General features: G+C 35.2%; 2 protein-coding genes across 3 annotated transcripts; one reads left to right on the forward strand and one right to left on the reverse strand.

Moving 5' to 3' along the window:
- Positions 1-2,392: 2,392 nt before the first annotated feature.
- LOC116118971 (abscisic acid 8'-hydroxylase 3-like) lies at positions 2,393-5,868 on the reverse strand. Of its 2 annotated transcripts, none has more exons than XM_031404932.1 (9): positions 5,602-5,868; positions 4,370-4,694; positions 4,067-4,216; positions 3,739-3,990; positions 3,417-3,506; positions 3,199-3,277; positions 2,967-3,073; positions 2,773-2,882; positions 2,393-2,692 (listed from the first exon to the last, which is right to left on the reverse strand). In XM_031404932.1, exons 1-9 carry the CDS (start codon positions 5,847-5,849, stop codon positions 2,593-2,595), a joined length of 1,461 nt encoding a protein of 486 aa, XP_031260792.1. In that variant the 5' UTR covers positions 5,850-5,868; the 3' UTR covers positions 2,393-2,592. The 2 variants fall into 2 exon arrangements, with proteins under 2 accessions (XP_031260792.1, XP_031260791.1); XM_031404931.1 differs by having other exon boundaries at positions 2,773-2,891.
- Positions 5,869-10,100: 4,232 nt separating this feature from the next.
- LOC116118919 (AAA-ATPase At3g50940-like) lies at positions 10,101-10,757 on the forward strand. Its single transcript, XM_031404872.1, has one exon. The coding sequence runs from the start codon at positions 10,101-10,103 to the stop codon at positions 10,755-10,757; it is 657 nt and encodes a 218-aa protein (XP_031260732.1).
- The last annotated feature ends 341 nt before the right edge of the window (positions 10,758-11,098 follow it).

Consider the following 11,098-nt stretch of genomic DNA (forward strand, 5'->3'; position numbering starts at 1 on the left):
AGTTTACGGTGGGCTGGCTGCTCGTTTTTTATCTTAGCCATGTTTTGTTGCACGCATGTGCAACCATCGCCCTTATTTCCATTCAGCTAGCCATTCTCGGATTAGATATTCCTACCCCTAGCTGATTTGCAACCTACTACGCCGGTGATATTTATGGCCGACGTGCAGTAGCGTCTTGATGCACCTCCTAGTGGGTGGCCTCCACATTATCGTGGTTTCCGATGGTGGTTTTGGATCTGGTACGAACCATTGTAAATTTTGGGAGATCAGTTCACTGAGGTTGTTTGCTAGAAATTTTGAAGTAAGGGGGGCCATCATTCTAGCGCAAATATTGATGCAAGATTACACTAGCTAGAGTGATCATTGACCTTGGTGGAATCGGAACGGATGTACGTGTGATTAGAGATAATCAGCAAAGTAATGAATGTAAATGTAGAAAAGTAAAGAACACAATTGATTTTAAAGTGGTTCGGCAAGTTTATCTTAAGCCACGTCCACTATATCTTGTATTGCTTAGAGAGCTTACAAGAAATTTAATAATGCCTAGAAACATTTGCTAACCCTTCTTCCATCACGGGAAAAGGGTTTATGTACAGGTTTTTTCCAAAGGTAAGAGCAAATTAAAGGAATTACAATCAAGATGAAAGTGCAACTCCGATATTCTCACGATTGAGCACTAAGATCGCGCTATCATTGCTATTGATTTGATCTCTTCTGAAATATCTAGGATATGAGCTTATCTGTAAGCTGTCAAATAACTATTAGGATTTGTCGTGACTAGCTTATGCTGGGTCGGACAAGTCTTGAGTCAATTGATCTCACTGCTCGAGCTATAACCGAGAAATCTAACTTCTCCGAGCTTATGGAAAAATCACACACAACACCCCTTGATTTCCAAAATTAAACATAACCACTCAATTTTAAAAAATCAAACAGTGAACTTAGTTGCAACAAGATTTAATGTTATGATTTTACCTTCAATATAGATTATTAACCTAACCAAAATAAAACCTAATATATAAGTAGTTAAGCACCAAAACTACAAAAAGTTCTAAAAAAAGGCCTAGTTTGATTTTTTTAAGTTGGGAATGAATTTGGTTTTTGATTAATTTGAGAGTTGAGATTAGATTTATGTATTTTTATTAATTGAGATGTTGAGATATAGATTTTTGTATTTTTATAATTTGAGATGATGGATGGCACACTGTTAGTATGGACAAAGACTAAACATCGTGGCACAATGTAGTGTTTCAATTTTCAAATCAAGGATTGCAATTTGCAAATGTTGTTTGACGAAACATAGGGGGTCAATTTTATCTGGCCTAAAGCTCATTTAGTGGGAAAAGTCCGTCGAGCTGGTCGTCACGGCTGCAAAATTAATCCTAATTATCGTAGTTGCAGTAAGCAGGGTCGAATCCATAGAGAAAAAGACTAACAACACTAATGCATATTTGGAAACTAAATGAGAGGGCAAATGAATGATTAAACTAGGAAAACTTATTGCTAATATTGAAGAACTTAATTAAAACTAAACAAACTAAATAAAAATATAAAAAGCTTGAAATTAAAATGATTAAGACTTTATAATAAAAACGTTGCCGCTACGGTTTTGGTTCGACACAAGACCAACTCACACAATTCCCTCATACTCTACGATCCCCTAAACCTATGAAGCAAGGTAAACCAATGAAATAGGTTCCCATACTCTAGGTATAATTTTCATGTCTACCTGATTACTCAAGTTTGATTGGTTAAAGACTATCATTGATACCGACAAACATTACAAGACAATACCACTAGTTGGTACATCACTAACACATACAACATGGTAATGTGCAACATCCAATCAACCGACTTCACAATAAACGTAACAACAGTAGAAATGACATTAATCCGAACACAACTCAATTAAAATCGTTGCGAAGTAATGAAAAGCAATATTCATCATTTAATTATCTTAAACCAATGTTTATCATTCAGTAAATTCTATGAAAACATTTAATCACAATGGACAACTATATTCATCACAAATTATGCTCAAACTACATTAAAGTATCGAAATCAAACATGAAACAAAAACAAATATAGTTTGACACAATACTATCAAATGTCCTATGATGAGCTCATCCAACTAGTCGAGAGCTGATGGGATAGTAGTGGACTCAATCTCGATCTCGTCTACACCGTAATAGCCAACCAAAAGCTCAGCGCTACATGGTGGTTCGACAAAGGCTAAAAAGTCAGAAATGGGGCGGTCGTGGGTAAGAGGACGTTCACCAAAAGATGACATGCTTCGGTTGTGCTTAATTTATTTTTCTTGAAATTGTAGAAAGTAATAAGCAAACATTGCTACTCACAAGAGTAACACCTTGTACTTTCAACAATTTACACCAAATCTCTTCATTGTCATTCCAAAATTAAGTACTCTCAAGCATACATCTGAACCCATGATAGAATTACTACAGTGGGGACCTGATTGTATCTTCATTTCGATTTTCTTTTCTTCAGTTGTTAAAAAAGCCATTACAAATGTCCCCGGCCAACAGCAGCACTACACAGAGATCTTAACCATCCCTTCTTATTTTATATTGTTTAACTGTTCCAGGGCTTTAAGGTAATGGGACAGCCGCTCCTGAGTCGAGGTATATGTGCCTTCTTCTCTAGACGAAGATCTGGATCATCAACGGTCCACCTACAGATACAGGGGATTGAAGCAATTGAGATACCATCATAGATTTAGGATGAATTTTGGTTTAGTAGGAAGTTACTCACGTATATCCACTAGTCAGCCGATGTAAAAACACCAACATTGTTACTTTGGCCATATTCATTCCCAAGCACGTCCTAGCTCCTGACCCAAATGGTATAAAGCTGTAGGGCTTCTGAATTTCCTGGAAACAATAATCGTGAATGGATAATATGAATACCACAGAGAAACAAACAGAGTGAGTTAGTAAGCTAGTTACTTCAAATCTTGAGGGGTTGAATTGCATAGGGTCCTTGTACAAAGTTGGGTCATAATGTATACAAGTTGCGTCAATGTTAACATGCCATCCCTTCCTTATGTTGAAACCTGTAATTACCACATAAGCAGAACAGAACAAACAATAGGCCTTTGCGTTAGAAGAAAATTACACAGTGCTTTATCATGTTTAGGTTATCTTGAAGAGAGGAAGAATTTCAATTAGAGAGACTTGCCTTCAATAGTGCAGTCATTAAGTGCAACACGAGGAAACCACAACAAGACATTTGACATTCTTAGAGTTTCTTTGACAACCTGGACATTGCAGAAGGTGAGAATATATTATAATCTCATTCAAAATAAGCATACATTTATATATTAATTTGTCTTTGAGCAAGTAAAATTGAAAGATTATTCTTACATAAAAACTAGTCAGTTTAGACTTTAGATTTACCTTCAAGCCGTATGACATGCTGCTATTAACATCTTCAATGGTGAGGGAGGCTCCATCTGACTTGCTTTTGCTTATTGACAGTTGTTCTTCCTGTAAGTTCATATTATTCAAATGAATAATTGACTAAGCAGTACTTTCTTCTACTAAGATATTTACCAAATAAGCAACTAATTTGGTTTTATCATTTTACTGTGTTAAAATTAAGAATTTACGTTAACTATTATTTCCTCTATATTAATAATCGAAAAGCTTTTGTCGAGTTTCCTATAAGATGGAAGAAGCAACGTCCCTTAACTGTGAACTATTGTGGGAGAAATCTCACCCTTAGCCTGTCCTGGACTTCTCTGTTATCGTCGAGATATTTGACACTCCACATCATAGCAGCTGCAGTGGTGGTCTGCCCAGCAATTATCAATGTTAATAAGTTATCCAGGATTTCTTGGTCGCTCAACTTTTCATCTGATGGATAAGATTCTCTCTCCAACATTTTCTGTAGAAAATCCTGAGGACACTCCACTCCTTTCCGTCTTCTGCCAATCATCTCTGTAAAGGTTTTCATGAGCCTTTTTCGTGCCTGTTTTAACCATTATTCACTTAAGTATATGAAAGACACACAAAAGTAAAATAAAAATAAAACTATTCAGCCTTACCTTTAGGCCCCTGTAGTACCGGGTGCCAGGGATCATGATGGGAAATGATAGCATGGCATCGGAAACTGCAGTGCAATCTTTTTCAATTTGTTGAAGCAAAGACTCATCGGTCACGCTCATCAACATGTTGCACATTGCATCAAAGGTTATCTGCATGTCACCACATTTTCAAAGAGATTAGTCATTGTTATGTGCATCTTATTTCCTGGACTGTGCTCGTACATTGTGGCAAATATATGGTATTATCATCGATCCTAAACCAAAAAAAAAAACGACAAATTCTCAAGTGAGAATTGTGTTAACCTTCATGCCAAATTTAAGTACGGAAAAGCTTTTCCCGGATTTTTCTAATGTCTTTAATCTCTCAGAGAGCATTTTGTCGAAATTCTTAACAAATTTGGATAAAGAATTCATGGAGAAAGGATCAGATAGTAGACGCCTCATTCTCTTGTGGCTTTCATGCGTTACACATAGCAAACTCTTCTCTCCAACAGCATCCGCCATTGACTTCACGTATCCCTTGTTGAATTTCACAAAATCATTTGCAAAAATGGTTCTTGCCCCCTCTGTACTAGGAGCAAACACATGAATCTTGCCCAACAATCTTGTCTTGAACCAGTTACCATGCCTGATTTCATCACAATCATCAATTTGTAATCTTCTTATATTAGATGAATACCAAACGAATTTATATTATCCATAAATACTATAAGAAAAATATATGATCGTATCCAAATTCATGCGATGAGATGAACATCAGTCATATAGTCTAATGATTGCTGTGCCATACGGTTAGAACTTAAGTCCAAGGGAGAGCTCAACCCAAAAAACCTGTTTGATAGGTGAGAGAGCCCCCAAGCTTAAGTACCATACTTGGAAGTTGTGACATCCCGATGTGAGATTCTAACATTGCATCCCAACAAGCTTTTATTCTATCGACACTGGCCCAACAGTAGCCCTTTCCCCATTTGGTCAGTTTCACTTACCTATCAGTTATTCGATACAACACTCCCTCACAAGGAGAGGACACTGCACCTTAATCTAACCTATAAGTTGACATTTCCACAATCTAACTTTCAACGAGAGCACCAATGTTAGAATTCAAGTCTAAGAGAGAGTCCAACCCAAAAGACCATCATAATAAGTGGGAGAGCCCCTAAGCTTAAGTATCAAACTCGAAGGGTGTGAGATCCCCATGTGAGATCCTAACACACACATCATGTTTCAGTCAAAATAATAGAAGTCAAATAATGGAATTAAGTTGAATATGATAAAAAAGAACAGGGGATTTTAGTTGAGTTATTGTTTCGATAGTGAATTAATAAACTACAAATCAATCATTCTCATGGTGCACAGGTGCATGCCTTGCTAACCCATGGAAGAAACAGGCACAAATTTGACAGTTTTTTATGAACTCCGATATGCTTTTTCAAGAAGGAAGGTATTGAAACATAAATCATCAAGGAAGCATAGTTGAATTTTTTTTATGATAGATACTGTAAGTTAATGTGATACAAGTAAAGAGAATCACTAACCGTAGTCGTCTAAGTCTGACAAAGTCGTAACATCCTTTTGAGCTGTTAGTAGCTGAGAAAAAAGAAAACGTTTCGCCAATAAAAGGCAAACCCAGGCGTCCAGGGATGTAACTGTTCTCAGTCCTTGTGACCCTTCTCCAAGCTATTGACAAACAAAGTGTTATAGTTATAGAAAACACTGCAACTATGATAACATCATAATAGTTATGTACGAGGAAGAGCAGTTCTTCCATTGATAGATTCATCATCTTTAAGTTTCTTCAAACTATCCACTACCTGAAGGGTGAGATTATGGTTAAGTTGGTACATCTTTATAATATAGGTAGAAGACGAGGTTTGAATGAGACAAAATTCTTCTTATGGAACATTGATAATTAAATAGGGAGCATCTTTTTGGCGAATGCCTAGGCTTATATAAACAAAGATCCCTTGTAGTAACAGACAGCCTATTAAGTTAATGTTTAATGTGGTGCATTGTTTCAAAATTTGATAGAGTAATGATAGGTATACTATCTAATCACATAATTTTCTCTCACAATTTCTAATATGATCAGGCATGTAGCCACGTAGTAGCTTGTGGGTTCAATTAAACCTATTGAATTTGTCAAAAATTTCAAAAAAGTATTAATAATTTATAGATTTTACAATTTTAACCCCACTTAACTTTACATTGACCCTACAAAATAAATTATTAATTAATATTTTTTTAAATTTTCTCTTTTCTTTATTTCCTCTCTTTTGCTCTCATATTATATTTTTTCTTTGGTTAGATAATCAAGAAAGGTTACTCCTTTGAATTACAAGATAAGACGATACTAATTTTATTTTTATTTTTTTACTTAAAATTAATTCTTTTCTTTTAGCTTTCTTAATTGATGAAAGATCATGAGTTATAAGTTTAATAAATGAGTTTGAAATAATTCATAGATTTTGATGTGAGTTTTGATTTAATCTTGTTTATGTTGAGGTATGAGTTAATTAATTGCTGTTTTAAGTTGAGTTTGATAAATTATGGTTAGTTATTGAGTTAATTTTGAATATGATTTAAAGAATTGATGAAATCCTAAGTTGTAAAGATTTGAAAATTTGGTTTAATTTCGATATATTGGTTATTTGCTTGATATTTACAGTTAGATTTGATGAGTTTTCATATGTTTATAAGTTGAATTTTATTGGGGTAGTAGAAATTATTTGAAAAACCTAAGTTCTGAGTTGAATTTTGATAAATTTGTGTTGTTTTTTAATTTTAATTGCAAATAAATTATATTTCTCATAATAAAAATTATTTTATTTTTTTTAGTTATGGATAAGTTTTTGATCAAAAGAAAGTTTTCTAATGAGGAACCATCAATTGAACAAAACATAAGGCGTCACGATAGTGTTCACAATGAGCTTATGAAATCTAATTCAAAACAAACATATGTTAAGCTTAACTTGAGTAGTCTTCCTGCAGATCTTGGATTGAGGATTAAAATTTTAAAATATCATCCTAATGATAGAGACAAAGTGAGAAAGACATATTTGCAAAAAGGACCTTGCCAACCACACAATCATAATTTTAAAAAGCGAGCAATTGAGAATTTAATGCGTCGTTTTAATCCCATTTGGTTTAGAGAATATACAAATTGGTTGGAGTATAGTATAGAAAAGGAGGGTGTTTTTGTTTGTGTTGTTATCTTTTTATACATGAAATTAACATTGATATTACATGTCGCAATGACAAGTGTTAAAAGAGCATTTTTTGCGATGAAGATTGTGAAAAATCGACTACGGAATCGAATGGGAGATCAATTGTTAAATAATTGTCTTATTACATATATTGAGAGAGAGATATTTGATGGAATTATCAATGAAGCAATTATGCAACGTTTTTAGAATATGAAAAATCATCAAGGACAATTGTAGAATTGATAATTTGGTATATATAACTTTTAAAAGTATATTTTTTATGTTTATTACTTCAGTATATATTTTATTGTAAATTTATCAACTTTGATATTTTGAACCCACTGACTCAGAATCCTGGTTACGTCCTTGGATGTAGTAGTTCGTCATTAGTCAATTCATAAAATGGGTCCCGTCTATTTGTATGGGTTCCGTTTACCTATTTACGAACTGACTAATGACGAACTGTCATGTCGGAATTATGAAATTGGGTCATGGACTAGCATTATTGAAATAGTGAGATATAATCTGATATGATGTTTCAATCTTAATAACAATAATGGTGATGCAGGTCGACTAGATATTCAAAAATATATTGGCCAAGCTGGATGCCTCGATTTGTGAATTTAAGAACAAGTTGTCTAAATGCTTTGTTTCTAAACGCATGCATGTGGAAGGAAGAACCCACTTTAAAAGTAAAAGGTAATTGAGATAATGTGGTCTATGTTGTATTTCCATCATTGGAAAAGAATGAGTGATCAATTAAGATATACACTAACTGTTGAAATAGTATTTAGTTACAGGAGAGCTCACTGAACTCAAGATGATTCATTTTAGTGTAAATGAAGGCTAAAAAGGCATATATGTTGGGGTGGTCTGGCCAGTCATGATTATTGCAGATGCATGCTGTGCTCAAACTGTGCATTATTGCGAAAAGGAGGCCCGTTTCTTATGCAATGCATGTGTTTTGTTGCAGAATGAGATATTTAGGTGATTCATAGTGAGGTCAAACAGTTACGGCTCATTATGTTTCATGCTTGGGTCATTGTGTGATATTTTCACATGCCTAGTTGCAAATTAAAGCGATGGGAAAGGACACAAACTGAGGGCTTTCCATGAGAGGAAATCGATGAAATATGAAGTTTGTCCATGAGAGTACTAATTAATCACCATTGAGATTGTTAGTGGGCAGTCATGCAGTGTTACTAACATCACAGTTAAAGTTCACAACATTTGGCTGCAGTGAACCCAAAAAGTTTCAACCAAACTTTTCTGGCTTAATGCGACATAACGCCTCCGTTGTCAACCTACTAACATCACAGATTTTACATGATATTGCATTGCTTTCAACCGAGGAAATGTGAAAGGGTTTCTGAGATTATAACAGTTTCATCTTTAAGGGCCTATGAAGTTACAAGTTTTTGTTTGAGCTGGGTGTTTTGCGGGCCTGATGAGTTGTCCATAAAGAGGTGTGGATCCAGTCCCGTCTGAGGCCATGGCACACAGGTACATGAGTTTACTGAACGACTTCTGCCAAGTGCTTGATTAATAGATGATTAGGAGTTATGTCTTTGGATAAAAATATTCAAAACTGTAATAATCTAGAAATATTCTGGAGAAGCTACCATATTTCACAATCCAGAGCCTAACTTAAAGAAGCCAAATTTGACGTTAACGGTTGCCCCTGCACCTTTCTATTACTCCACTTGGTCCTGTTTATTTTTCTACAGATCAATAAAAGAAGGGCTTAAGGGATAACAGACCATGGACTTACTGTTCATTGTAATGTATTTTATTATTATTTTTCCTTTTAGACTTTACTCTTTCAGATGTTTGGGACCATATGCTATGGTCCCAAAGGGAGGCTCTTTTAATAGGAAATTTACAAGACAAACACATATTCGTGAACAAATGTTCAAGGTCTATGCAATCTCTTTATTTTTTAAGAACCAAATAGGGAAAAAAATGGATCCAATTGCAATGAACTTGTGTGGTGAGAAGTAGATGAATATACCCTTTTGCTTTTGGTCCACTTCATGCCTAAACCCTAAAATTAAGGTTGATCTGAGCATCCACGTCTCCCTCGTTTTTTTTTGCCTTTTTATTTTTTTATTTTTTATTCGTTTGGTTTCGTTTTGTAATTGGTGATGCTCTGTGGACTCGGATGCTAATGGTAGATGACGCTGACTCGAATTTGACCTAGGTTGCTTTTGTTCGGACTAGGATTCCTTTATAATCTACAGAATGACCAAAAAAACCTTTACAGAGTTTAATTGCTACTAACAGCAGTTCATTTTTGTGGAAACCCATAATGGGTTTTTAGTAATTCTTCTTGTCCAATTTATGTTAAATATCACGAGTTCCCTTTTGCGAAAAAACATTCATAATTTACATCTTCTTCCACAAAGAGTGAAAAACAAAAAGCATTCTTGAAACACTATCAATTATCAAATTATCTCAAGTTCTCAAACACAAAACCCAACACCACAAATGGCGACACCTTCATTTGAGAATAAACTGGCCAAAGCAAAGACAATCTTAACTACTGCAGCTTCTGTTGCTGGTACAGTCATGCTAGCTCGATCACTGTTCCAAGATTTCTTGCCCAATGATATCCAACACTACTTCTTTTCTCGCTTTTGCAAAATGTTCAACACTCGCTTCTCCCATATCACCATAATCATTGACGAACTGGATGGGTTAGCTAAAAACCAAATCTACGAGGCTGCCAGTATATACTTGGGCTCCAAACTCGCTCCTTCAGCTAGCAGACTAAACTGAGCAAGCCTGAGAAAGAACACAATATTAAACTGACCACGGAAAGCCATGAAGAAATGGTCGATATGTTTAATGGAGTTAAACTGAAGTGGGTTTTAGTTTGTAGAGAATTTGATCCCTGGAGGTTGAATAACTCTCGTGATATGACCCCCGGTACTCGATCAGAGGCAAGGACTTTGGAGCTTACTTTCCGTAAGAAAGAGAAAGACGTCGTCTTTGACTCATACTTGCCTTATATTGAGAGAGAAGCAGAGAGAATACTACAAGAGACAAAGAAAATAAAAATCTTTACTGTTGATCACAAAAATCTTTATGGGTACTGGGCTGATGCATGGGTGTCAGTGAACCTCGACCATCCTGCAACATTTGATACAATTGCCATGGACCCAGTGGAGAAGGACAACATGTTGAAGGATCTTCAAAGGTTTGTGGAGAGGAAAGATTACTATAGAAAAGTAGGCAAAGTTTGGAAAAGAGGGTATTTGTTACATGGACCACCGGGTACAGGCAAATCCAGCTTGATCGCAGCAATGACCAAGTTTCTTAACTTTGATGTTTATGATTTAGAGTTGGGTACGTTGAGGTGCAACGCGGAGCTTAAAACATTGCTTCTTTCAACTGGGAATCGATCCATGATCGTGGTGGAGGACATAGATTGTACAATTCACTTGCAAAATCGGTCACAAATAGGTGGAGTTAGACTGTTGCGTTAAACCTAGTTTAACTTAATTTGTAGGATAGTCTAACTCATAAAGAAGACAATTCACACAATAAATTTAAGTGTAGATCCAATCGAAATTTGGTTAAAGTCTTGGACTGTAATCAATTTATCTTATCGCTCAACTTGATTTTTGATCTATACAGAGGTTAAGTTCTATGAACTTAGCCGCATAATGGTGTGTAATTAAAAGTATGCATGTGTTCCTCAAAGGGATTGAAAGAATGGGAACCGAGTGAACTGACCACGGGTATTTAATGGTTAATAATTTGTATACGTAATGAAACTGATTTGTGTACAGAAAAACAAAAGTTTTGGTTAATCATGTGTGATAAT

Source organism: Pistacia vera, unplaced genomic scaffold (assembly GCF_008641045.1).
Source record: "Pistacia vera cultivar Batoury unplaced genomic scaffold, PisVer_v2 Contig866, whole genome shotgun sequence".
NCBI classification, from domain to species: Eukaryota; Viridiplantae; Streptophyta; class Magnoliopsida; order Sapindales; family Anacardiaceae; genus Pistacia; species Pistacia vera.